General features: G+C 40.1%; 3 protein-coding genes across 4 annotated transcripts in view; 1 reads left to right on the top strand and 2 right to left on the bottom strand.

The window, feature by feature from the left end:
• The first annotated feature begins 40 nt into the window (after positions 1 to 40).
• Positions 41 to 12,080, top strand: LOC135078030 (uncharacterized). Its single transcript, XM_063972577.1, has 8 exons — positions 41 to 1,083; positions 1,181 to 1,710; positions 1,939 to 2,265; positions 8,158 to 8,299; positions 8,738 to 8,879; positions 10,602 to 10,710; positions 11,207 to 11,337; positions 11,743 to 12,080. Exons 1-8 carry the CDS (start codon positions 215 to 217, stop codon positions 11,884 to 11,886), a joined length of 2,394 nt encoding a protein of 797 aa, XP_063828647.1. The 5' UTR covers positions 41 to 214; the 3' UTR covers positions 11,887 to 12,080.
• A 110-nt stretch (positions 12,081 to 12,190) lies between these two features.
• LOC135078032 (sortilin-related receptor-like) lies at positions 12,191 to 16,536 on the bottom strand. Of its 2 annotated transcripts, none has more exons than XM_063972579.1 (3): positions 16,052 to 16,536; positions 14,306 to 14,509; positions 12,191 to 13,032 (listed from the first exon to the last, which is right to left on the bottom strand). In XM_063972579.1, the coding sequence occupies exons 1-3, from the start codon at positions 16,056 to 16,058 to the stop codon at positions 12,971 to 12,973; spliced, it is 273 nt and encodes a 90-aa protein (XP_063828649.1). In that variant the 5' UTR covers positions 16,059 to 16,536; the 3' UTR covers positions 12,191 to 12,970. The 2 variants fall into 2 exon arrangements, with proteins under 2 accessions (XP_063828649.1, XP_063828650.1); XM_063972580.1 differs by having other exon boundaries at positions 14,306 to 14,506.
• A 97-nt stretch (positions 16,537 to 16,633) lies between these two features.
• LOC135078304 (sortilin-related receptor-like) overlaps positions 16,634 to 26,501 on the bottom strand; it is a 54,237-nt gene continuing 44,369 nt past the window's right edge. The window contains exons 17-30 of the mRNA XM_063972903.1: positions 26,203 to 26,427; positions 25,432 to 25,747; positions 24,573 to 24,799; positions 23,961 to 24,116; positions 22,806 to 22,972; positions 22,355 to 22,470; positions 21,838 to 22,061; positions 20,960 to 21,197; positions 20,186 to 20,458; positions 19,815 to 19,950; positions 19,374 to 19,479; positions 18,807 to 18,932; positions 17,659 to 17,804; positions 16,634 to 16,862 (exon numbers count right to left, since the gene is read on the bottom strand). Of these exons, the coding sequence (XP_063828973.1) occupies positions 16,649 to 16,862; positions 17,659 to 17,804; positions 18,807 to 18,932; positions 19,374 to 19,479; positions 19,815 to 19,950; positions 20,186 to 20,458; positions 20,960 to 21,197; positions 21,838 to 22,061; positions 22,355 to 22,470; positions 22,806 to 22,972; positions 23,961 to 24,116; positions 24,573 to 24,799; positions 25,432 to 25,747; positions 26,203 to 26,427 (2,670 nt within the window). The 3' untranslated portion in view covers positions 16,634 to 16,648. The remainder of the gene's footprint in view (positions 16,863 to 17,658; positions 17,805 to 18,806; positions 18,933 to 19,373; positions 19,480 to 19,814; positions 19,951 to 20,185; positions 20,459 to 20,959; positions 21,198 to 21,837; positions 22,062 to 22,354; positions 22,471 to 22,805; positions 22,973 to 23,960; positions 24,117 to 24,572; positions 24,800 to 25,431; positions 25,748 to 26,202; positions 26,428 to 26,501) is intronic.

The following is a 26,501-nucleotide window of genomic DNA, read 5'->3' as shown; positions in this document are numbered from 1 at the left end:
CAACATCTACTAAGCTGCATTTATCCCAGTACTTATTTAGTCAATGCAGAGCGTGCGTAAATCACGCATTTGAACCTAAAAGAGTACCTATTGTGTGTTTGTCATCAAATGTAAATTCGTTGCAAATCGTCGGATAATTGCGCCGCGCACTGGAACTTCCTGCGATTTTACACATTTTCGCAACACTCCCGCGAACGCACACGCAACTACGAAAATGCAAACAACAATCCTGTTTTGCTTTTTTATATTCGCAAGAACGACTTACGCGCAAATTAACGGTGAATTTTGGTGGTTAAGTGATAAACTGACGCAACTTACAGGCGAAGAACCAGCTCCTCCGAAATTCGAAGAACTGAGTGAGTTTGATACTGATGAATCTGCAAAAATAATATTTCGTGACAACTCGTTATTGATAACAAAAGATAAACTACAAAAAGCAATTTCAGAAAAAGAGAAGTGGAGAAAAGAAAAAGAAATGAATTCATTAGACTCGAATAGTATCATATGGCCGGACGACGATGATATTACAAAAACACAGCCATTACATCAATTGTCTCCTTCAGACCAAGAAGTAAATAAATTAACATTTGCAGTTGATACAAATCTTGGAACTTCAGATACTCAGAAAGTTATATCCAAACCAAGTGAAGATCTGTTCATATTTAGATATCCAGAAGAAGACAATTCCATTGAGTATCCGTTAAAAACTGACTTATCAGATCTTTCGACATCTCAAAACAGCATTATTAATTCACTTGCAAAGCCTACATCAAAAGACGAATCGAAAGACGTCCCTGTTACAGAAAATACCATAAATGATGAAAATAATGAAAGTAGGGAAGATTTATTTTTGTTTAAATTCCCTGAAGACGACACAATACTATGGCCAACATTTTCCAACACAACTGAGTCAACTAAAGATGTTCCAGGTGAAATAGTGATTCAGATTAACGACGAAAATTTACTTCAATTCGAAAAACCATTAATCGACACAAAAGATAATTTAAACTCGGAGAATATCTGCTCCTACGTTAAGAAAAATGAATGTTACCGAAGAAATGGCGTAATTTACAACCGACAAAGGTAAGTGACATTCACATATTATCTACTTAATTTTTCAACGTTTTAGTTACAAAATATAAATATCATGCTATAGTGTATTTTTAAACCACATTTTCAGGTCCAATCCTAAGAAGCTAATAAGTGCACAATCGCACTTAATTTGTTGCATTTTACCACTAAATATAGAATCATCCAAAATAGTGTTCCCCGATTCTTCAGAAAGCCAACCAAATCGTTTTCGAAGGTCTAATAAACCAGAATCAGTTAATCTAGCATTATCACAGAGAGATTTTCTGTTACGACAAAAATTTCGGCCTCAAAACATTAAGCCAACCACGGTGACGCATACTAGAGTCGTCACTCCAGTTGATGATTATTACGAAGACCCGTATTGGAACATAAAAGGTTCTAATTTGAAGAAGCCAGGAACCCATGGCTCACAAAAACAAGATTACGACGACCCTGACTATGTTGAGGATTATGTAGTAGAGCTGCCTAAGCCAGGCCTAGTCGGTTTATACTCCGACAATCCACCCAAACCGTCATGGTCTTTTGATAGTCCTGAACCATCTTACGGTGCTAGCAGTGATGACAGTGATGAGGATGATGGAACTTCGTTTGGATACTCCACAATTGACCCCAGGAAATGTAAGCGCTTAACTATCATGCAACTTAAAAAATGAATAAACGCATTCAAATAAAAATCAAAAAGATCCGGCACTATTTTACTTCACCACGATATAAAAGAGTATTCTGTTACTCGATTAAAGCAAAAAACGTAATCGGATGAATTCGTTTCATAAATAAATTGGACTCGGAGCTTTTGAATAAAGACCAACTGAAATAGATTTTTACTTTTACAATTTTATTTTCCAGCAAGTTCTAAAGCTCCCAAGCGAGGCAGACCAGCAAAAGTATCAACAGGCTCACCGGAAGACTTCACACGAGACCCTGAGGGTCAAACTGTTAGTTTTCAGTCAAGCCCAAACTTCCAAGTTCTTCAAGGATTTAAGCTTCTGAATTTGGGGCGAAATAAGAATAAGTTTTATGCAAAGAATACGAGACGAAGTACAACTGAAGGAAGCACTGAAGATGACAGCACGGAGCCCATAAAAGTCGACTTGGGCGTTGTTGACGACAATCAACAAGTGTTTGAGAATTGTGGCAGAACTGCTCGGCACCAAATTGAAATAAATAGAAATGGTAAGCTGAATTTGTAGTCTTGCTTTACGTATAGCCGTATAGAATTTAAATTAGTAAGTAGGTATACTTTGAAAATAATGAGATCCCTTTTTGACGATGCGAAGTAAGTAATTGAATTACAGAACGCAAACTTTTGCTGCGATTTTACTTTTAATGAGATCAAGCTTAAAATAAATCAACTTTTTATGAAACCATTAGAACTGAATATAGGCTTAAACAATTTTATATGTAAATCGTAGTGTAGGTATTAGAGGTGAAACGGATATCCGGTAACTATCCGGTAGGCCGGATATCCGGCCTAAATTTACTATCCGGCCGGATACCGGATAGTAACTCACTATCCGGCCGGATACCGGATATTAAAAAACTACGACAATTTCCTATTAATAAAATGAAATACATATTAATCTTTGAGGTAAACATCAATAAAATGGCTTATAATAATGACGGCTTTTATTTAAAGTCCAAAAAGTTAGAAAAAGCCATATTAAGGCCTTTAGAAAAACTAATTTATTTTTCTGGGCTATTCACTCTAATGACGAATACATAAATAGTAAATATCTGTTAAGTCGAAATATTGCCAAACAAAATTTTTTTCACTGATGGTCTGATGTCATCATGATGCAGTTCCGTCAGATAACGCAGCAAGTAAACTACACTCGCGAGCAAAAGTATGGAATCACTTACATGAAGTTGTTTCCACGCGATCTTGTGTACTAAAGAATTTGTTAGTAATAAAAAAGTCACATAATTTTAAAGATTAAACTTTTAACTTTAAATTGATACCAAATTCATTTAAATCAGACCAGTATTTAAAAAGATATCCCGGCTGATTGAAGAAGTAACGAAAAAGACATGTATCAACTGTTTGATACGTCGCGATTGCGGCCTATTTACCCCCTATAAAAGCACGTGTTTTCGGATTTTTGCTTTCACACGTTGATCCATACACATCTCCGCTTCTTTTGACACTTTACCTGGGACCTTCAGAAGCAGCACAAATCGTTGCACTATTGCAAGAAGGGCTCAGCCAGCGGGCTGTCGCACGTCAGCTCCACATAAGCCAGTCCTGGGTTTCGAAAGTTCTAAGACGCTTTCGGAAGACTGGTGGCTTAATCCCGAGACCAAGTTCTGAACAGCGCCGGTGCACATTGCAGTGGGATGACCGTTTTTTCATGTCAACCTCTCTATGAAATCGTCATTTGACTGGTATCGACGTCCAGCAAGAGCTCAGAAATGTTTGTAGGATAGCTGTTAGCAAGTGGACAGTTTGTCTAAGATATAAGCAATAAAATTTGACTCCAAAAAGGCCTGCCACAGGCTCGAAACCGATGGCAACCGAAATCGCCCGAATTGATCTGCCCCCTACACAAGTGGCAAAATATGACATTCTTTTCGGACTGATTCGATTTTCGAAAAGTGTGACTAGTCTAGTCTACTATTAGACCCACTGGTCGCGTTCGAAGCACCTGTGCGGCGCTAAACTTGTCACGACATGCAACGAGACAATGGGCCAACTATCCGGCCGCCGGATATCCGGCTATCCGGCCTAGCAGCTGGCCGGATATCCGGTATCCGATATCCGGCCAAACCACTATCCGTTTCATCTCTAGTAGGTATATACAACGTGTCCCAAAATTCAAGGATAAGCCGGCGCCGCAGGGTGGACATAGTCATGACTGCTTTAGGAAAAATAAGAAAAAAAATCTATCTCAATTATTTTTTAAGTTACACAATAAATTATGAAATTCGTCGAAAATTGACACCCCTTATGATATTTTACATTACCACGACTACAATTTTTCAAATACTTCAGTTTTTTTGTTTGTATCGGCAACTTAAGTAGTGCTGCTGTCCACCCCAATTCTCAAAACCCTCAGAATCCTTGCAGTTTTTACACAAAAGTTGATCAAAATATGATATCGCACGTTCATAATCAAACCGTCACTATACAAAAAAGTCGATTTTTCAGGAAAAGCATTTGAAATACTCAAATTTTAAAACCTTTGCAAAGTGTGCAAAATGTTCTTAAATGTTTTGTTTTTTGTTGAATACCAGTAGTGGCTTGTTTGGCTTTTACGGGAATATAATTATCTTTCAAATTATCATAATGGTTTATTTAATATTTAATTTTTTCCCTAAAAATAGTGTCACTTTTCCACTAAAATTCAGACAGTGACAGTTTTCAATTAAAAACATGTTAATGTTGTATTATTAATTCCGGTAGAAATGTCACTATTTTCATATAAATTTGACGATGAAAGATTAAAAAATGATTATTATTAAATAAAACTAACATAGAAAAATCAGTAATTTTAATGAACTTAAAACTTTATAATTTGGATTAAGTGGTACCTAAGGTAACAGTAATAAATGTAAATTCTCGATCAGAAATAAATAGGATACACACATGAAATTACTATAAAATTACATCGCATAAATCAACCTCTTAGAAAATAAGGTACTCTTTTGTACAGGCAGCCTTTAAACAACAAGAACTTGATGACCTCGATGAACTTGACGAACTAGATAGTGATTTTTCATGGGAAAAGGGCTCAGAGAAGTAGGTTTAAATTCTGGATCATTATCCAGCGGCCATTACCTCTGCGAGCTATGTGCCCCACCCACTGCCACTTGATTTTAGCGATTCTGCGGGCTATGTCGGTCACTTTGGTTCTCCTGTGGATCTCCTCATTTCTGATTCAATCACGTAGGGAAACTAACTGAGCATCGCACGCTCCATCACCTTTTGGGTGACCTCTCAGATCCATAAAATATCACTGGCAACACACACTGATCAAAGACTTTTGTCTTGAGGCACTACGGTATTTCGGACGTGAGAATATCACTAAGCTTTCCGAACGCTGCCCAGCCGAGTTGGATTGACGATTGACCTTTTTCTCGAAGTTGGAACTACGTAACTGGACTGTTTGTCCCAGGTATACATAAATTGTCAACAAAGTTCGAGTGTAGAGTCTCCAGATGAGTGGATACTACATGGACATTTGACATGTTTTTTTGTCTTGTCCATATTCATTTTCAGGCCCACTTGTTGAAGAGGCTCTACTTAGGCCATCGAGCATTATGCCTAGATCTTCCACAGTCTCAGCCATGATTACGACATCGTCAGCAAATCGAAGGTGGATGATGTAGGTACTCGTTGATATTTATGCTGAATCCACTCCAGTCCAGAAGCTTGAAAACATCTTCCAGGGCGGTGTTGAACAGTATCGGAGATATTATGACGTCTCCCTGTCTCACCCCTTGCTACAACTGGATGAGTTTCGAGTCCTGATCCTGGAGACGAACCGACATTGTGGCGTTTTCGTACAAGCCTTTCAACACTTCGATGTATCTATAGTCAATTTGGCACCGTTGGAGAGACTGTAGCACTGCTCAGATCTCGATCGAATCCAAGGCATTTTCATTTCTTTATAGTTACTTTTGTGAAGCCTCAATGTAACCTTGTTGGTGATCGAATAAATAAATAAATAATCCACAAACGCTAGATAAAGTAGTAATTGATAATTTCTTTGATTTTACTAGTTTGGATTGACTGGTGGCATTTTTGTTAGCACCGACAAATGTGGTCCGACGGATTAGCAAGCTGAAGTGGCAATGGGCAGGGCACATAGTACGCAGAACTGACGGCCGATGGGGCAGAAAGGTTCTGGAATGGAGGCCGCGTACCGGAAAACGCAGCGTGGGACGTCCACCTACAAGGTGGACCGACGACATCGTAAAGGTAGCAGGGAAGCGCTGGACGCAGGCCGCTACCAATCGATCAACATGGAAAGCACTGGGAGAGGCCTATGTTCAGCAGTGGACGTCCTGTGGCTGAAATGATGATGATGATGATGATTTTTGTTAGCTGTTAAAAAAATTTATAACTACCTACTTAATCATTTAAAAATCTTTCTTGTTGTTTTCATATTACACAATTTGGATAAACACAACATTCTACGAAGTGATGGAACAATCTTCTTAAAAATGTAAGAGAAATATTGTCACTTTTTGTTTTAAGGCGTTTTTCGTATTACTTTATTGTGACTTATCTTAATGATTTGGAGTAAAAGCGTCTTTATGCTAAAAATGACGTTTTTCAACACAGAGTCCACATAACTATCACGGCGTGCCCGTCCAGTTCCCGTCACTACTAAAAACGTGTCACTGTTACTCACAACATATGCCGGTTTCCCCATTAAACTCCATAACGACACTAGTGATATCTGCCGAACTATTTGAGTTTTAAGCGTGGGATTTTTACAGCATGCACTTTTCGCGGAGCTCTGATAGATGGCGTTGTTAACTCAATTTCTCCCAATTTCGTATAGTGACGGTTTGATTATGAACGTGCGATATTTCCTTAAAATTTTGAACGATTTTTACTTACACTCCACTTTGACTCGTCGTTTTGTAAAAAAACAGTATGAACACTACTGCGGCAAGTTTTTTATAAAGTTGACGCAACTATCCAAGATTTCGAAATGGTATAATACTCTAAGAAAACTAGTCGCAAAAAAGATATGCGTACCATTTTTACAAGCATTTCGCTTGTAAGTTAGTATGAGATAAATCTTGCAACTGAATTTAAAACCAGTTCTCCTTAACCAATTGAGCTGAAATTTGGTATACTTGTGTAAGTACGATGACAATGCCATATTATGGTACCATTGAGCTGGATGGAGTATGGAGGTGGCCATAGGAACTCTTAACGAAACGGCGGAATTACATCTAGTTTGGGTTCGTTGGATTTGTCTTTTCGAGCACTTTAGTGCTAGATGATGTCCAGGGTCCTGATGATGAAGTCAATTATAATTTTCAAACGAAGTCAAGCTTGTTTTTAAATAAGTTTTTTTTATTACAACTTTATTTTAAGCTTTTTAGTTGTTTCTCAATCTCATGGCCTAAGTGCTCGGGAAGACAAATCCAACGAACCCAAACTCGATAAGCTTCCGCCGTTTCGTTTAGGAGTTCCTATGGCCAGCTCCTGCCACCTCTTGACTTCATCATCAGGACCCTGAACATCATCTAGCACTAAAGTGCTCGAAAAGACAAGTCCAACGAACCCAAACTAGATGTAATTCCGCCGTTTCGTTAAGAGTTCCTATGGCCACCTCCATACTCCATCCAGCTCAATGGTACCATAATATTGCATTGTCATCGTACTTACACAAGTATACCAAATTTCAGCTCAATTGGTTAAGGAGAACTGGTTTTAAATTCAGTTGCAAGATTTATCCCATACTAACTAACAAGCGAAGTGCTTGTAAAAATGGTACGCATATCTTTTTTGCGACTAGTTTTCTTAGTGTATTATACCATTTCGGAATCTTGGATAGTTGCGTCAACTTTGTAAAAAACTTGCCGCAGTAGTGTTCATACTGTTTTTTTACAAAACGACGAGTCAAAGTGGAGTGTAAGTAAAAATCGTTCAAAATTTTAAGGAAATATCATATTTTGATTATCTTTTGTGTAAAAACTGCAAGGATTCTGAGGGTTTTAAGAATTGGGGTGGACAGCAGCACTACTTAAGTTGCCGATACAAACAAAAAAACTGAAGTATTTGAAAAATTGTAGTCGTGGTAATGTAAAATATCATAAGGGGTGTCAATTTTCGACGAATTTCATAATTTATTGTGTAACTTAAAAAATAATTGAGATATTTTTTTTTTCTTATTTTTCCTAAAGCAGTCATGACTAGGTCCACCCTGCGGCGCCGGCTTATCCTTGAATTTTGGGACACGTTGTATTTACAGTCGATCCGAAGCGGTGCTTTGTGTGGTAATTAATTATCAGAAATTTAGTTCCATATAATAACGACTTGAAAGAATCTAAATTGCTCTTGAAAATGCTGAGTGTACTTTGTTGTTTCAAAATCTTTTGTTCAAGATAAACAGGTCGGCGAAGCGGTTAGCGGGTCACACCCCTGGATGGCTCTAGCGGTGTTGACTAGGAGACCGCAAGGCATTCTGTGTTACGCCACGATCGTCCATCCTAAGGCCGCGGTCACCACCGGCGATTGTGTCTACGGGTTCGTATGTCGTATAAAATTAGGTTAAAATAATTTAGCAAACCGTTTAATAAATAGACAAGCACAGCGTAGGATGATCTTAATATAAGCGGATACCGTTCCGGATCTTAATATGAGCAACAAAGATTTTGAATTTGAATTTACCTATACTCGTACAATGAACCAAGTTTATTAGCTTTTATTGCTTAATAAAATAATACTATTATTATCTGTAATAGAATGTACCTACAACAGAATATTACACTTATTTATGCTTATGAGATGCTAATTAATTCGCGCGTGGGAACTAAAATAGGTAGAAAATAAATCTAGAATCTAACTCATAAAATAAGATCACGTAGGTACTCCGTCCCACATACTACGTGATATTAATATATTAACTTTTATTGCCCTTAAAATTATATTTATGTTATAATTTTTATTCATATTTTATTTCAGACGAACCTCGTCAAAAGAAATTACTCTGTTAGCTGGCTTGTGGAATCTTAATGACAGATCTCGCGCTCAAAGCCGCTTCGTCACCGTAACTCTACACCCCCAATATCGCCCTAAAATATTGGCACATGATCTAGCGCTTTTGGTGAGACTAAATAAATATTAAGTTTAATTTATTAAAAAAAACCGGCCAAGTGCGAGTCGGGCTCGCACACCGAGGGTTCCGCCGTACAAACGTAGCGGTTTACAATTTATGACGTATTAAATCAAATTACTTACTTGATTCCGTTGCGAGTAGTGGCGAATTTCAAAATATGCGGTATGATTATTTTTTATTTATTTATTTTTCCTATATTTGCATTATAGGTAGGTACCTACCTCAGCGTTTTGAATTTTTGCGTTGATTTAGAATTTCTCACAGTTTAGAGGCAATTAGATTTAAGAAGTGTTTGATATGAATTTCAACTTTATTATCTCTACGCGTTCATGTGAAAAAGGGTAGGTAGTAAGTTTATAATTATTAAAAAAATATTTTATGTCATGTAAGCAAAAATAATATTTTAAATTTTATATAACTTCAAATTTATCATTTTCGCAATTTTTCCTTTATCTGTACTATATAACGTTGCTTCGTGCCGAATTTCAAGATTCTGAGTTCACAGGAAGTACCTTGTAGGTTTTGATTCCCTAGCGTGTGACGGAAATTCGTCTAAGGTGTCGGTATAAACTGCTGTATCTTTTGATCGCGTTAACTTAGAAGTTTGATTTTTTTATTTCTTAAAGGGACAATAGATCTAGGTATTTGGTATAAGTTTCAATTTGATACCTTTATTCGGTCGTGAGAAATAAGGTAGTAAGTTTCATTTTATTAAAATATTTTTATTATATTATGTAACTAAAAAAATGTAATTTTCGCAATTTTTCCTATATTTGCATTATATGACAATGCTTTATGCCAAATTTCAAGATTCTGAGTTTACGGGAAGTATCCTGTAGGTTTTGATTCCTTTGCGAGTGTCGAAAATTTGTTGAAAATATCGACATAATCGGCTGTATCTTTTGATTGGCTTGGCTTAGAAGTTTGATATTTTCACAGCTTAAAGGGACAATAGACCTGAGTATTTCATGTGAATTTCAGCTTGATACGTTCACGCGTTCTTGAGATAAAGGGTCTTGACAGAAGGACGGACGGACAACAAAGTGATCCTATAAGGGTTCCGTTTTTTCCTTTTGAGGTACGGAACCCTAAAAACTGAACTATTACAACTGAAAATTACCTAATATTATTTAGTTAATTATCAGGTAAGGCACTGGTAAAAACACGACTATTACTTACGTAAAATAACTTGCGCATCGTAAACAGAAAACTTTCTCGGTCCCGTTAAACTGTCAATGACTTGTGTGTTGTTTTGTTGTGACCCAGTAGAATCTGTGAACAACAAGGAAAATATTAAAACTACATACAAGTGTAATCAAAATCAAAATAAAAAATCAAAAATATCTGTTTGTGTTATTATTATAAAGAGCTGTGGTTTTCTGAATAAAGAAAAATAAAATAAAAAATAAAATAAAATAAAAATCAAAATTATCTTTATTTGTTTAGAGTAGACTAATTAAATTAGTACTTACAAATCGTCAAATGCTCTTAAGGAGCCTATACATGTCATTCTTTTTTTGCCCTACGAGCGCTTCAAGACAAACATTTGGCAAGTGCTGAGAAGATCGCGCCGCAACAAACTCAGTCACCACTGTCTGCCGGTTTAAAAATATAGCACATACATTTAGCCAATAAAAACTAATCTAATAGTTGTAATCATTTACTAGTACACATAATAATAAGAATTACTTACAAAATAATTTATTTCAGCACTGGAACACTCCTCTCAACTTGAACGCCAAAGTGCAGCCAGTGTGTCTCGGCAGCGCGCCCACTGGTGACGGCTGCATGTTCTTCGGATGGGGTGGATTTGATCAAGGTAGATCCTCCGATCTAGCATTTGTTCGCGACTTTAATGCCCGTTTTCACCATCAATCCCTAATTTTTAAGTGAGGTTATGGTTAACACATAACAAGAATTTGTTTTTTTTTACCCCTAGGTCACTTAAAAATAAGGGATTGGTGGTGAAAACGGGCATAATTCACCTTACCCGATTGAAATGCCTTGAAATGTAAAAGTTGAACAGGATGACTTAAATTACGCAAAACTGCTAAACGGATTTTGATAAGAAAGCCGAGGGCAAAAGCCAGTCACTTGTAAACTTTTGATGTTTGATGACTTACTAACGTCGATACATAAACAAATATCCTTCCACGTTGGTGAACGATCCTCGTAAAATAGTGCATTTAACCATCGAAAACAAGATAAATTTGATGTATTCATAGTTCACTTTCTTGAGTAGGTAAAAATCAAGTTTGGCATTATGCGCCATTTTTTGTACCTATAACTTTAAAACACAATTATTTTGTTTTTAGACGTCCGCCCCAAGCCCCGCTGGCAGAGGGTCTCGCTAGCCTCCGAACAGAAGTGTGCAGCGCGCTTAACAAAGTCCCTCGACTTTCCGGACGATGGCTTTTGCGTCACTGTAAAGACGCGTGGCACTGTTGTGAGTATCATCATACCATGTTTATATTCTACAAAATTAGCGGATTGTACGTTTCGTCTCAAACACCCGTAGGACGTGCAATGTTTATGCTATTTTTTTATTGCTCATGCATATTCGAATCGTACTAGTTTTAGCGTATTATTAGTGTCTATATTTCGGACACTGAATCAAGTAAACTGAAGTAAGTTAACCACTACACGAATTTCACGAACTCTGTCACAACAGAGAAGAGAAAAAACTTGATTAGCCAGCATTAAGACACTTTACTTTTATATGATTTTTACTATCCCTAACAGTACCTTCACTTTTACAGTAGGCAATAAGCATACATGAACTGGAATAAGTCTTAAATTCTTAGCAAGAATGTTACGTACTAAAATGCATTTGAATTCATACTCTTTCCAGACTGGGGTCGGCGGCCCATTGATTTGCGATACCAATGGCCGCAAAACAGCTGTAGGTGTGTCAGTCTGGCGCGACAACGCGTTGGTGCTACTCCCGGCTCAGGATTGGATCGTCCGAGCCTTCGAAGACCTTGGTATTGAATAGAATCGATAAGAATCATTCGATTCTAAACTTGACATTAAAATTTAGGGCACCCTCGGCAGCAGATTATGAGAGAAATAATAAGTATAAAAGTAGCTTTTACATAGAATGTAATTTTCAGAACTTTTCTCTAGTTTTAGCTATCCGTAAAAGCAATCCTTTACAAGGTCAAAAGCAAGAAATAAATGTAACTTGTTTTCTTATATTTTCTTAGTTTTAACACTTTCAACTGTGTGACTGTGTGTTGACTATAATTAATTAGTAGTGTTAATTGTTAAGGAGGCTAAAATGAAAAGTAGTTTTAATATATTTTTATATTCATTTTAATTCAATGTTTTTTTTACAATTTTTATATGAGTCCAGCCCTCTCTATGACAGTAATTTAAACAAAAATAATATTAGAAAAAAAATGTCAAAAAGATGACGTGGCTACGAAATTTTATAGGAACTAAAGACTTAAAACGACTATGCACAGTACATTGGGAATGAAGAGATCCTTTACTATATGTTTTAATTCTCACACAAAGTTCAACACAAACCTTAGGTTGTAATGTTAATTAAATGTACTTATAACGATCTTTGGTGTCGAACTCGAATAAATTTAATGTACGAGATAGTTGCGGTTCTATCCTACGATACGATACATCGAAATGAGCAAGCAAAATGTCTTTTTCTATCAACAATATAAAGTTCGTTGTCATAACGCACAAAAATTTGGCAAATAATAATAATAAAAAGCATATGGCGTACACTTAACGCGTATGTCGAATGTACAGTATACAACAACTCTTCTTAAAACAACTTAAACATAGACATTTCATAACATAATAATACTCTAGGCGCGTTAAATAAATCAGTACTAGAATAACATTCTTAACGAATAATTTACTCGTGGCTGTGGTTAAATTAGATTACAATAAATCAGTGCATAAATTTTGTCTTCGTGAAACTGACTTCTGTACTTAAATTTAGAGTGTAACTAAAATTTGAACAACCACATTATTGAATATAATGAGTAAATATTACCTAGACATGGACAATAAATATAAATACTATGTTACGACAAGATCACGAGTTCATCACAGGCTTACGCTATCACCAGCGGCTCGTCGTCGGAGAAGCCTTGGATGGGAGGCACGTCGTCGTCGTCTGAAACACGAAACATTGGTTAGTTATGTAAATCGCGTATTACCAGGCCTGTTCATCTCCGCGAGTTTACATCGAAAACAAAACACGCACGATGGCCCACCTACAGGATACTATTCGACAAGGCCTCACATACGAGCGAACATTGACTCACGCACGCGTATTCTTGTGTATGATGGAAGAAAATAAAGAAAATGGTGTACTAAATACTGTGCAGTATTTAACAGCCTAAATAATAATAAAAACACAGAATGTACTTTTTTAAGTTGCCTCAAGACACTGAGAGGTAAATAAGTAGTTAATATTATTCATGATAATTCATGATAATTCATGCTAAATCATGTATTTCCTCCGCCATTTTCCGCAGTTTGGCACCTCACTTCACACATCATTTTACCGAAGTCAGCCCTATAGCTTCGGCGCAGTGCCGATCACTGACGTTTGTTAACAAAATGGTGCTTGACTCTTGAGACAGGCTAAATTACACCATATTGTTAATGACATTGAGCATACATTTTTTAAATACCTTCGCGAAGTAAAACTTCTGTACGTACCTAGTACTTATTATTATTTTGTGGTATTACAAACTAAATTATTAATCTGCCACAAAGTTTAAGGGTATCTACTTTGTCGTCAAGACGCTAATAAGACACCTTGTTATCGACCATGTAGTATCTAGAATCTAGTCTAGATTTCTATTAGACAAAAATCGTTCCAGTCTTAGATAGCGCGGCGAACTGCGCGCAATCATCAGAATAAAAATGTTCCAAAAATTTGCAGCGCGTGAACTTCTTCATATATAGATCCCTAGCAGGTTACAATCAATCTTTAAAGTTGAAAGTATAGCAGTCGATAGCTTACCGTAGTCGTAAGGCGAGCATCATTCGCCCACGACAAAGCAATCTGTTAACCACCACCTTACCTAAGTCTGTCGCCATAACAACAATGTTAACAGCATAGCCAGTTCCTCCGTGGTTGAGGATTCCGGGTGAAGCTCGCTTCCACCTTCGGCCTGATCATCACTTACCATCAGGTGAGATACAGGCCAAGAGCTTCCTCGTTGTGGATAAAAAAAGAGTGTAACGACTGAGATGAAGAAGGTTGAACTTACCGTGGTCGCCAATAGTGGCCTGCCCGCAGCGGCTGTCGTATCGCGGCGTATGCGCAGTGAACCGTAAGAAGGAACGCGCCAGTCTCCTGTGCCTCTGTAGCGCGTGGACTAGCAATCCACCCAGGACTACACACGAGAGAGAATAAGACTCTTGACTGCACTTACCATGGTCGCCAATAGTGGCCTGCCCGCGGCGGCTGTCGTATCGCGGCGTATGCGCAGTGAACCGCAGGAAGGAGCGCGCCAGTCTCCTGTGCCTCTGTAGCGCGTGGACTAGCAATCCACCCAGGACTACGCACGAGAGCGCGGCACCGCCCACGCCCCACCAGACTGCGTTGCCCATGCTCGCAGTCTCCGCTTCGGCCGCTGCTAAAACAAATGAAAGTCAATTTAGTACACAGTAAACTGGAGAACACTACAATAGGGTTGTCGATACAAATGATTTCAAGACACTATACGAGACGTCTCTCGACGTATTATGATAGTTCAAAATACCTAGTCTGGTCATAAGTTCTGTCACATGATCATAACTTTTGAATTTTGAATGAAGGTCTCAAAAATATTTATTGAATTAGAATTTAGAATATTTAACGAAATTAAAAATGTGCACTGTTTTTAATTTTTAATCGTTTTTAAATACGTAGTGGACGCATAAAGAAGACCGAACAGCGGTTGTCACGCTGCATTGGTGCGGTTACGCGCCAAAGCAGATTTTCGATGTGCTGAAAAAATTTAATTAAATATTAATTTTACGTTTATCGTTTCATCAAACGATATAATGAAGTTTTAAGTGTAGAAGACATAAAACAAAAGTAATTGTTCTTGCACGGTTAGGACTCCAGCAGCGTTAAAAGCTGCGAAGGTCAAAAAAATCCCATGCGTTAGCAGACTTTGCCTGCCCTGGAGGTAGGCTAAAGCAGAACCAGGGTGAAATTGGTATTTATGAAGACTAAAAGGCTTCAAAATTTTTGAATAAAAATCAAAAATTACTTGGATGCGCGTTTAAAAGACCTAAGATTGAAGAAATCCCACGTTTTGCTTAAGCGGTACGCGGGAAAACGGTACCTTGAATAAAATTTTTCGAATGTTTTTATTTACCATGGAGGAGAGTTACAAAAAAACAAAATGGTAAGTTGGATGCATACATCAATGAAGAAGCACCAGCTTAATTTCGGCTGTCCAGATAGGCCAGCTATTATCGTCACTCAAGGTTTGGTAACATGTCTCAAATTTGGGCTTTTTGAGGTATTTTTTGCATGAAAGGCATAAAAACGAAAGCCATTCTGTATCAAAATTCAGTTCTCACAAAGCTTATAGAACCTTTTTCACATATCATGCCCAATAACAGACACTGGGAGTTCCAGCAGGATTCTGAGCCAGCTCATAGAGCGAAAAGCGCGCAAAACCCATTCGTAGGGCGTAAAATTGACCTCAGCCGGCACGAAGTCTGGCCCTCATCCAGTCCAGACTCTAATCTGTTGGATTACAAAATATGGCAACATTTGGTGAGGAAGGCCTGCTCTATGCCTCATACTGATTTGGAGTCCCTCAAGGCATCCTGTATTAAACCAGCCGCCGATATTGATACGAAATTCGCTCGTGTTTCTAGAGACCACTGACCGCGCAGTTTGAACCCTTGTATTCATAATTGCGAGGAAAATTTGAAATAATTTTTATAAGCATAAAATCTTTGTTTTAATACCTTTCTATTGGTATATAAATGATTACCGTAAAAACAAATTTAGTATCAATTATTTCACTATAAACGTGTGACAGAACTTATGACCCGACTAAGTATAGGTACGTCAATTGAACAGGGTGTTCACTACCCACCCTTAGCCTTAAAGAGACAGTCATCGCCACCTGCTTGCCGCGCTCGGGGCAGGCTCGCACGGTCGTGACGTCACTCACCCTCCATGCTCAGCGTGTGCACCTCGCTGAGGTCGCTGTAGTAGCCCTGCGGCGTGACGGCGCCACGCTGACGTCACAGCAGCGGCGAGACTCCGCGCCGCCGCCTGCATGCCGCGCTCGGGGCAGGCTCGCACGGGCGTGACGTCACTCACCCTCCATGCTCAGCGTGTGCACCTCGCTGAGGTCGCTGTAGTAGCCCTGCGGCGTGACGGCGCGCCCGCTGACGTCACAGCAGCGGCGAGACTCCGCGCCGCCTGCATGCCGCGCTCGGGGCAGGCTCGCACGGGCGTGACGTCACTCACCCTCCATGCTCAGCGTGTGCACCTCGCTGAGGTCGCTGTAGTAGCCCTGCGGCGTGACGGCGCGCCCGCTGACGTCACAGCAGCGGCGAGACTCCGCGCCGCCTGCATGCCGCGCTCGGGGCAGGCTCGCACGGGCGTGACGTCACTCACCCTCCATGCTCAGCGTGTGCACCTCGCTGAGGTCGCTGTAGTAGCCCTGCGGCGTGACGGCGCGCCCGCTGACGTCACAGCAGCGGCGAGACTCCGCGCCGCCGCCTGCATGCCGCGCTCGGGGCAGGCTCGCACGGGCGTGACGTCACTCACCCTCCATGCTCAGCGTGTGCACCTCGCTGAGGTCGCTGTAGTAGCCCTGCGGCGTGACGGCGCGCACGCTGACGTATAGCGGGCCGCGCGCCGGCGCCGTCATCAGTAGCGGCGAGAACTCCGCCGACGCCACCTTCATGTCTTCGTCGGGATGAAGCAGGTCCTCGGGGATCTCCTTATCAGATACTATCACTTGATAGGTTGGCCTGGAAAGTAATATCTCAGTTGAGAAACACACTTTTTAGATACACACAAGTATTATCAATGCCATTGCCTCGGATTCATTCGGGCACGCACCCCAGTGCGCGTCACTGCCACTGTCCACAACATACTAAAGTCACTGACCACCATGTCACAGTTTTCCGGACTGCTGGACAGAGACCTCCCCCAAGGTTTTCCACAATGAACGGTCCTGCGCCGCCCGCATCCAGGCTCTTCCCGCGACCTTTACCAGATCGTCGGTCCACCTAGTAGGAGGAATTTAATTTATTGTATGCACCTTGGGGGAGGCCTTTGTCCAGCGGTGGACGTCATTTGGCTGAAACGAACGAATAAACACCGGACTATACATGTCACAAAATCGCCGCAACATAAAATGCACAATATCCTACTAATCCTACTATCCTACTAATATTATAAATGCGAAAGTTTGTGTGGATGTCTGGATGTTTGTTACTCTTTCACGCAAAAACTACTGAACGGATTTTGTTGAAACTTTACAGTATTATTGTTTATAACCCAGATTAACATATAGGCATTCATTTATGACGAATGTGACAAACTAAATTTCAATAAATAAGAAAGACGTGGGTAAAAAGCGCCATCTATCGTCATTGGTTAAAATGTACAGCAAAAAATTTTGACCTTCGTAAATATTCATGCGGGGAAAGCTGTTAAATGCTGTTGAAGAATGTTGGAAAGATGTTGATAGATGATCAACATCATTAAAATTAAACGAAGTCCACGCGTACGAAGTCGCGGGCGGCCGCTAGTATCACATACTTGTGCGGGTTGGTGTGGTCGTGCGCGTCGTTCCAGCTGACCATGACGTGTCCGTTGGGCGACTGCCACGCCACCACGCCGCGCGGCGCCGCCACCTCGCCGGCGCGTACTTTGGTGCACACTACGGATGCGTTGGTTATCTTCGACTGCAAATGTTAACACAGATTAGTTATTGTAAAAAAAGAAGTTATGCTTATAATATTGGAATTTGTACCACATGAGTAAAGAAACGAAACAGAGACAAAGCTTCTAAAGAGCTAGCAAAATGTATACCTATTTTGGTAGGGTTGGCACCAGTATTGGCACTAATCAATTAATTTTTTAATCAATTAATTAATTTGATTAAAAGTATAAAAACTAAAACCCAACTACGACAAAAAACGACGCTGAAAAAGTATAAAACAAGATTTTCAGAATACTGAACTGAACAAAGTTGCTAATGTAGTTGCATAGTAATTTTCAAGTTTGGAAAACCGCAGTCACACGTTGTCAAAGTGCTACGGTAGGTAGGTATATGTAACGTGTGACTACGCCTATGCGCATTCGTATGTAGCTTTGCCTCTGTTCCTTTTCTTTACTCATGTGGTTTGTACACTTTGAAGAATAGAATGTGTCCTGCTTGAGATGGTCAAAGTAAATCTCTCACTCACTCAGTATACTGTAAATCTCTACACATCTAATAAACACAGGAGTACGAAAAGGTGCAGGACAGACGCAAAGTTAATGAATGTATTATAAATGTTGATAAGAGAATGTTTCATTAAATTTTATGTAAATTTTATCGGTCACACATCGTCACTAACGTTGGTGTAAGAACCAAACCTTTTGTTTTCTATCAAAACCATTTTTACGTTCGCATGTCACACCCGCGGATACTGAATGTTTATCCTACTAATATTATAAATGCGAAAGTTTGGATGTTTGGATGTCTGGATGTTTGTCACTCTTTCACGCAATAATCACCGAACGGATTTTGATGAAACTTTACAGTATTATTGTTTATAACCCAGAATAACATATAGGCTACAACTTATGACGATTTGTGACAAACGAAATTTCACGCGGGTGAAGCCGCGGGCAAAAGCTAGTTAATTCATAATTTTACAAAAGATGAAAGGATTATTATCGATTATCCTTGTATCAAGTACCTGAACACAGATGTGGTAGCGAGCGCCGACCGGCACGCCCTCTAGTACGTGAGAGAGCTTGGCGTTCTTGGTCGGCAGCAACTCATAGCTGCTGGTCTTTTCGCGAGTCTCTTCGGTCACGTCCAACTGTAAACAATGTCTTCTTTAATATTTCATAGAGGTTTCTACCTGCCAGAGGCAGACGCAATTCCGAGCACATCTCTCCTGATTCGACGAGGCTTACATAACCACAATGTTGGTATAGCCATGGGAGGATAGAGGAGGGAATAGTGAAAGACGTAACAAATTATTGTATGAATCTTTCTTTTAGTCTGGTCTGCGAGCATGTAGAATTTTGTCCAACTGTCCGCTGCCCGCAGTGAGTGTGCGAGCGCGACAGCAACATAATTACGCGCGAGCGATAAGGATGGGTAGCTTGGGGTCATTGGGCAAAATTCTACGTGCTCGCAGACCGGGCTTTAACATTGGAAAATAAACTCAGGGTAATTATTATAAAGTAAGTTTTAAGAAAACCAACTGAAACATTTTATAACACATTTTAGTGGTTCTTCAATATTTTTGGCTTACCATGTAAGTAACTGCCTCGCTCAATACATCGCAGTTGCCGTCCCACAAGATGGTGAGTTTCCCGGTGTTCTCGTCGTAGTTAGCACGTAGGTTTTTCACTGGAGCTCTGGTTACAATGAAAATTATGTTTTAAAATATTAACAATAGATGCATAAGCAAACATTTTAAAAGTTCCTATTTATGTGCTTCGTTTGTGTAGTCGTTTAAAGTGTAGCTTCTTCTAATTCTTTGAGAATCTTTCTTTCTTTCAGCAAAAAAACTGGTGTAAATTATTTTATCAATAAAATCGAGTAAGTAATAAATGGCATTCATGAACTTTTTAACTCTGCCTGCTACTTTTTTACCCCGTCAAATAAAAAAAAAGTAATTTCATATCCACCAAATTCTCAATTACTTACTAGAGAGTTCAACTTCATCACAAGTCAGGTTTTTATAACTTACTTGGGATTCTCTCTAGTGATGACTTCCGTCAGCTTGGACAGCGGGCCGCCCACCATTCCTACGGCGAACACGTAGCTCTCGCAAGAATTCAGGCCGTCTAACTGGATGCTGGTCTGTGACGTCACCACTTTGGTGTCTGGAAAAATTAAAACTATTAGTGGCAGAATAGATTTAACTGATTCATGGCCAAGACAAGGTTTATGTATTTAAAGAAAAACTGAAAAAAGTTGCCCAGAGAATTATCAAATTAAAAAAAAACTGAACGTCCATTTTCTATGGAATTTTCATTACTACGGGCGCAAATATCGTTTGACACTGTCATATTCGGACAAGACAATGGGGCAGCTATTTAGAAAGAAAAAAGTACTAACCGTTATTCATCGCTCCAGGCTGCAGCCTCTTCACAACATTAGTATAATGCACTTCATAAGTAAGGTTCTTGTCTTTATATCTATCACCCGTAGGCGGGGCCCAGCGCAGCTGTACTGAAGTGCCCTTATCCTTCAACAAGATGGCGGTCAGGTTCAAAGTCTCATCGGGCTCGCCGAATGTGTGTAACGGGATCGTGAATGGTTCGCCGATGAATGAGGCTTTGAAAGCTCGGATGTCGATGAAGAGGTCTACGCCCGGTGGGAGGTTCGTCACTGAAAATAAAAAACTTATTAGAATACTAAATTAATATATCCTAGATGACTAAGAAATTAAAAAAGTAACTGAAACATTGCATTGGTTATTTTTTGTTTTATTGATTGAATTAGTTAAATCCAGACAAAGACTGACACTCGTTTCCTTCCATCACCTGGGACATCATCCAGTATGATTAATACTAGAAACACAAATGAAAAAGTTGATTTTATATTCTATTTAATTTTACATTGTCATTTTCTTAATTATTTGACATACTATTGAATCCTGTAATTTTTGCACGTCTGCGAGCAGACTAAACACATGATCCTATTTAATATTGTCACCCTGTATTACTGTGTTTTTGGCAAATAAACGTTTTGAATTTGAATTTATAATTTAATTATTTTCAAACTGAAGTCCGGTCGCTGAGCAGGTATAATTTCGTACAATGATCCAGAGCTACCCATCCTTATCGGCGACCGGACTTTCTCTCTTTTGCCAAATCTTTTTCAACTTACCAGTAATGTTATGTGCTTTAGTCTCCATCGGTTCTCTCCTAGGATACTGAGGCGGCAGCCTCACTTGCACCTTGTATCCCTCCACGCCTCGAATGTGGAACCAAGACAGGAACAAAGCGGACGAGTTAAGTCGCGTCATACTGACGTTGGTCAGATCGTCTACGTCACCGAACTCCTCGAACGTTATGTTGGCCACTTCTGAAGAGTTCGACGTGTATGCATTGTTTGATGCTGTTACCTGTTATAAAAATGAGATAGGTGTTAATAAGGCTCGTTTCAAAAAAATAACAATAGACGCATGTTGAAAAAGTGTCAAACGAAGAAACAATTAATTGGCTGATGCGGAATGCACTCACAGAGACACGATCAGCACGATCATGACTTACTATTCTTGTTTGTACTATCGGCCACAGTTTCAGCTACCCATTTCTGGTCATGTCGTCTCCTTCTATCGCAAAGAATCACCATTTGATGAGAGCGAAAGAAAAAACGGAAATGGGTAGCTGGAACTGTGGCCGATAGTACATAATGTGCACAATCTAAAAAAAACTTGATGGATTCCATTTTTTTATTCAATAAGCTTACATTACATAATCGTTCCATAAACTTCTAGCAAAATACAACGCTCTGGTGGCGACGGTAATAAAGAAAAGGTGTTAAAGCCTGGTCCGTGAGCACGTAGAATCCCGTCCAATAACCCCAAGCTGCCCACCCTTGTCCCTCGCACGTAATTATGTTGCTGTCGCGCTCGCACACTCACTGCGGGCGCGCGTCGCACAGTCGCGACAGCAATATAATTACGCGCGAGCGATAAGGATGGGTAGCTTGGGGTCATTGGACGGGATTCTACGTGCTCACGGACCAGGCTTTAGACTTACCCAGAAGGAGTAATTGCTGTTCGGTTTAAACAGGCCCTTGATGGTGATAGCCATGGTGTTAGACGCGTTAGCGGCCACGGTGCTCTGTATGGGCGGCAGCGGCGGCGCGTAGTGCACTGTGTAGTATTGGATGACCCCGCGCGGTTGCTTCGGAGCGTCCCATACCACTTGCACTCGGCTGCCGATCATTTGGCGGACCGTCATACGCTCTGGCGGCGATGGTACTAGAGATTGGAGAGAGAAAATGTTAATAAGGCTTTATAAAAGAAGTATTATAGTGTGCTTTAAGAACAACATAATACAGTACAAGGTGGAAAAATTTTGTAAATTAGTTATTCAACTCTGGTGTTGCAATTCAGATGAAGAGATTTTATTTTTTCGATGTTGGTCCAATATAAAAATGTTGCGTATTCCAGAGCCAAAATTGCTCCTTTTAGCTCACTTTAGGAAAAGCAAAAAAGGTACTATATCACCGTCACCAACCTATGAAAATACAAAAATAATGATCATAGCTCACCTCCTTCTCCCGTGGTGGTGTTGACGAATTTTAGCGATGCGTATGTTTTGTTCGACTTGCTGTCTTGGATGTAGAAAGTCACGTTGTAATTCGTGTATGGCTCCAAGTCTTTGAATCTGTGATAATAATAACATTAGGGTTGATTACCTTTAAAGTATATTCTACTGATAACGTTCATTCATTCATTGAAATAAATAAGGAAAAATTCTTGCAATCACTTGGGTCGTAAATAAGGACGTGAATTTGAAACTGCACTCGGAATGAAAACAGATTTTGTTTAGAACATAATATGAGCTATATGTTTAATGAAATGAAACAACTCTCAAAATAAGGGGCCGAGACTCAAAATGAACAAATAACTGACAGCGATCTATAAAGTGGTTCAATCAATTTAAATTATCAGCTGTTCCACACTTTAATTTTGAACATCTCGCTTAAAAATCATTCTCACCTATAAATGCAGTCGTTGGACCAGGTCATGTTATGCCAGACGCCGTCTGTCACCTTGGCGATGGACGGCAGGAAGTTGTAGAGCACCATCTTCTGCTGCGCCATCCAGCACGACACCAGGAAGCTGCTCGAGTTTATCGACGACAGGCCCACGCCGATGCTGATCAACTATAAAAGAAGATTGAGTTAAAAATGATAATACAGAGCTTGTTTCTTACTCAAAATATTTTTCTTGTTCTTTTGCTTACCTCATGAAATACCAATAACTGTCATTCGTTCATACTTTCTGAATAAAACTATTTGTGTAATAGTTTAAGTCTGAGTTGCACCACCTAACTTTGACGGTAACTATTACGATAACCGGTGTTTTTTGTATGGAGTTTGACAGATTTTTCACGTTTGTCACAGTTAAAATAAGATGGTGCAACCCAGCCCAGCCTAAAAGTTGTATGGCACGGATAGTTAAATTAACATGAGTATTAACACTTTTATATTAAATATTCGTTCGGTTATTTGTTACGTAATGACATCCGCTGCTGGACAAACGTTTCCTCAACCGGTCCAGCGCCATGTCAAACATAATGAAAAGTCTAATAAGATTTCATATGTTTGAGTACAACGCGCCGCGCCCGCATTTGCAGCCTGGCCAAGCACTAATAGTTACCACTTAATTTGAACCTTATTGCTCAGGCTATAAGCCTCACCTGATGCACGTGCGAGTCACCGCCGGTGCAGTTGGCCTCGTCGCTCTCGTCGTAGCAGTCCTGCTGGCCGTCGCACACTTTGGCGCGCGGCAGGCACAGCGTGGAGGTACCACTTAATTTGAACCTTACTGCTCAGGCTATAAGCCTCACCTGATGCACGTGCGAGTCGCCACCGGTGCAGTTGGCCTCGTCGCTCTCGTCGTAGCAGTCCTGCTGCCCGTCGCACACCTTGAAACTCGGCAAGCACAGCGTGGAGGTACCACTTAATTTGAACCTTATTGCTCGAGCTATAAGCCTCACCTGATGCACGTGCGAGTCGCCGCCGGTGCAGTTGGCCTCGTCGCTCTCGTCGTAGCAGTCCTGCTGGCCGTCGCACACCTTGACTCACAACAGGCACAGCGTGGAGGTACCACTTAATTTGAACCTTATTGCTCAAGTCATAACGCCTTTACCTGATGCACGTGCGAGTCGCCGCCGGTGCAGTTGGCCTCGTCGCTCTCGTCGTAGCAGTCCTGCTGCCCGTCGCACACCTTGGCGCGCGGCAGGCACAGCGTGGCCTCGTCGCACACGAACAACTCGGCAGGACACTCCAAGACTGGCTTGTTGCTCTAGGAAGAGATAATATTAGTTGATAAATAAATAGAATTAGAGATCTTCTCGTGGATGACGTAAGAGGCGACTAAAAGACAAATATGCAAACATCAGGCCGTTTGGGAGTGTAAGCCAAATATTCCATTTCCCTCTAGTAAATTAAAAGTCGTGCGTTAAAGGTGAGTGCTTAATAACCGAACAATTAGCAATCGAACAAAACATATCTGGTATTTTTAGCCAGCCTGAAGGCTTCCTTGATCTAATAGGTGGGGGTAGCTATACTAGAACTTAGTCTGTAAAAAAAAAATTCTTCACTTGTGGCGTAGCGATGCAAGGCGATACTATGAAAAAAAAAATATTGTCTGTATCAATGTGACTTGGCTAGAATTGATAAGACCTTTCGGCCAGCTATTTAGCCAGTTCGTTGCACAGGTAAAATAATTTTTCAAGTCATTCTAAGGCCAGATACTTACGATATGAGACCCGCACAGAGCCTCATCACTGCCATCAGCACACTGCGATATTCCGTCACAGAACTGGTCGTCCTTGATGCATCCTTTCCCATCAGCGCAAGCCGCTTCGTCGGCAGCACAGGTGGGCGTGGTGTCGATGGTGGAAGGCCGAGAACAGCCGAGCTCGTCCGAACCGTCGGCGCAGTCCTCGCGATGGTCGCATACCCAGCTGAGTGGGATGCATACACCTGGATGAATGATAAAGCAGGCTTAAGGTTCTGTTATAAGCCCAACTTTAGGTCTCTTATAATGAGTTTACATTAAACGTCATGACTAGAGTCCGTCAAAAGAGCTACGAGCTAGGGGCGCTGTACAATCAGTCATACATTTTATGACATTTTTTTACGGAGACGCTAGCGAGCACAAATGAAATCAAATCAAATCATCATCTAATGTAAACTCATGGTTTGGTAACTATGGTAAGCACACAGCTAAAGCAGATTGGTACTTAAATTAGTAACTTTATGGCATTGGTAATTAATAGAAATAAAAACAACAACGTAAATTAGTTTAGATGACATAAAAAAGCTAGACCATAAAGTCATAATTTCATAACGGAGCCTGTGATTTACTATTGTTAAGATTTAACAAAGAGACAAACAATAAGAAAGATTAAAAGCATTATTTTGTAATTGTTAATGTTAGATGTTATCTAAGTACCTATTAAATGATTGTGACTTTGCTACACCCTCACAGGGTCAATGTATGAATGCATGTATACCTGTATGTGCTGAATATGTTAATGCAAATGAATAAATAAATAAATATGATAACAAAATTAGACATTATGAAAAAAGCAGATAAATAACATTTTACTAACCTGGTTGGCACGTGAACTGACTTTTGCCGCACTTAGCCTTCGTGGCCCCGTGATCAGGCGCTACCGACGTGGTCTCCGGTATCATTCCACAGCCAGCCTCATCCGAGTGGTCGCCGCAATCATCGACGCCATCGCAACGCCACCAGTACGGCAAACAGTTGCCATTCTCGCAACGGAACATCCAATCCAAACAGGTGGTAGGGAAATCTATCTTCTCTGTGGTCGGCCGAGGAAGCAGTTTCGTGTGGCCAGTCGAGTTGCAATTCTGTTCGTCCGATTCTTCGGCGTCTCCGCAGTCGTTTTCGCCGTCACATACCTAAGATCATGATATTTGTGGTCAGTGGCATTTGTTACGTACTGATGTGACAACTCCGTGGTTTAGTGCTAAAGGGATGAGTCTATAGACTCGGAGTTTTTTGAAACTCGGAGATTTTTGAAATTTTTGTTTTTTTTTTTAAGCTTGATCCCGATTTCTCAATTAGTATAATTAAGATTCAGTGCTTGTTAATGCGGTCTAATTTAGCCATATCACTCTTATGGCGTTTCATTAGATCTGCATCGGGTCTGTGACCCTCAGTTGAAATAATTTTATTTTATTTATTTGATCACCAACAAGGTTACATTGTATCGTTCAAACGATATAAGAAGAAGAAGCCTATAGAAGATATTCTGTCACTTTACAGCTTTAAATTCACAATCAGACAACGCGAAGAATTAAGTATCAACTTACTAACGAAAGGAGCAACTACACCTTGATATTGCATCACTTACCCAAGATTTGAACACGCATTTTCCGTTCGGGCATCTGAACATATAAGGCGCGCAGGTGGAGTGCTTGCATTTTTCGTCCTTCTCATCTTCCCCACTAAGACAATCTCTCTCTCCGTCGCACACCCATGAGTTGGGAATGCAATGGCGGGAACTGTCGTTGTTGCAAGCAAAACTGTCTGCCGAACAGTTGGCGCCGTCGCGAACGATGGGGTTCATTGGAGTTATCTATAGAATTATAAGCATCAATTTGAACCTTATGTACTTAGTATAGCATTGTAAAGTAATAACATTTACTAACA

Source organism: Ostrinia nubilalis, chromosome 14 (genome assembly GCF_963855985.1).
Source record: "Ostrinia nubilalis chromosome 14, ilOstNubi1.1, whole genome shotgun sequence".
Classification (NCBI taxonomy): Eukaryota; Metazoa; Arthropoda; class Insecta; order Lepidoptera; family Crambidae; genus Ostrinia; species Ostrinia nubilalis.
The sequence above is the reverse complement of the archived record's forward strand: the minus strand, read 5'-3'. Positions and strand labels throughout refer to the sequence as shown.

What these genes read in the sequence shown, in the direction of transcription:
- LOC135078032 (XM_063972579.1), bottom strand. An exon ending in GGCCACTATTGGCGACCATG is followed by an intron (nt 13,033 to 14,305) that starts GTAAGTGCAGTC and finishes TTCGTGTTTCAG; the next exon opens with ACGACGACGACGTGCCTCCC.
- LOC135078030 (XM_063972577.1), top strand. Translation starts at nt 215, where the DNA reads ATGCAAACAACAATCCTGTTTTGCTTTTTTATATTCGCAAGAACGACT. An exon ending in CACAATTGACCCCAGGAAAT is followed by an intron (nt 1,711 to 1,938) that starts GTAAGCGCTTAA and finishes TTTATTTTCCAG; the next exon opens with CAAGTTCTAAAGCTCCCAAG. An exon ending in ATGGGGTGGATTTGATCAAG is followed by an intron (nt 10,711 to 11,206) that starts GTAGATCCTCCG and finishes TTTTGTTTTTAG; the next exon opens with ACGTCCGCCCCAAGCCCCGC.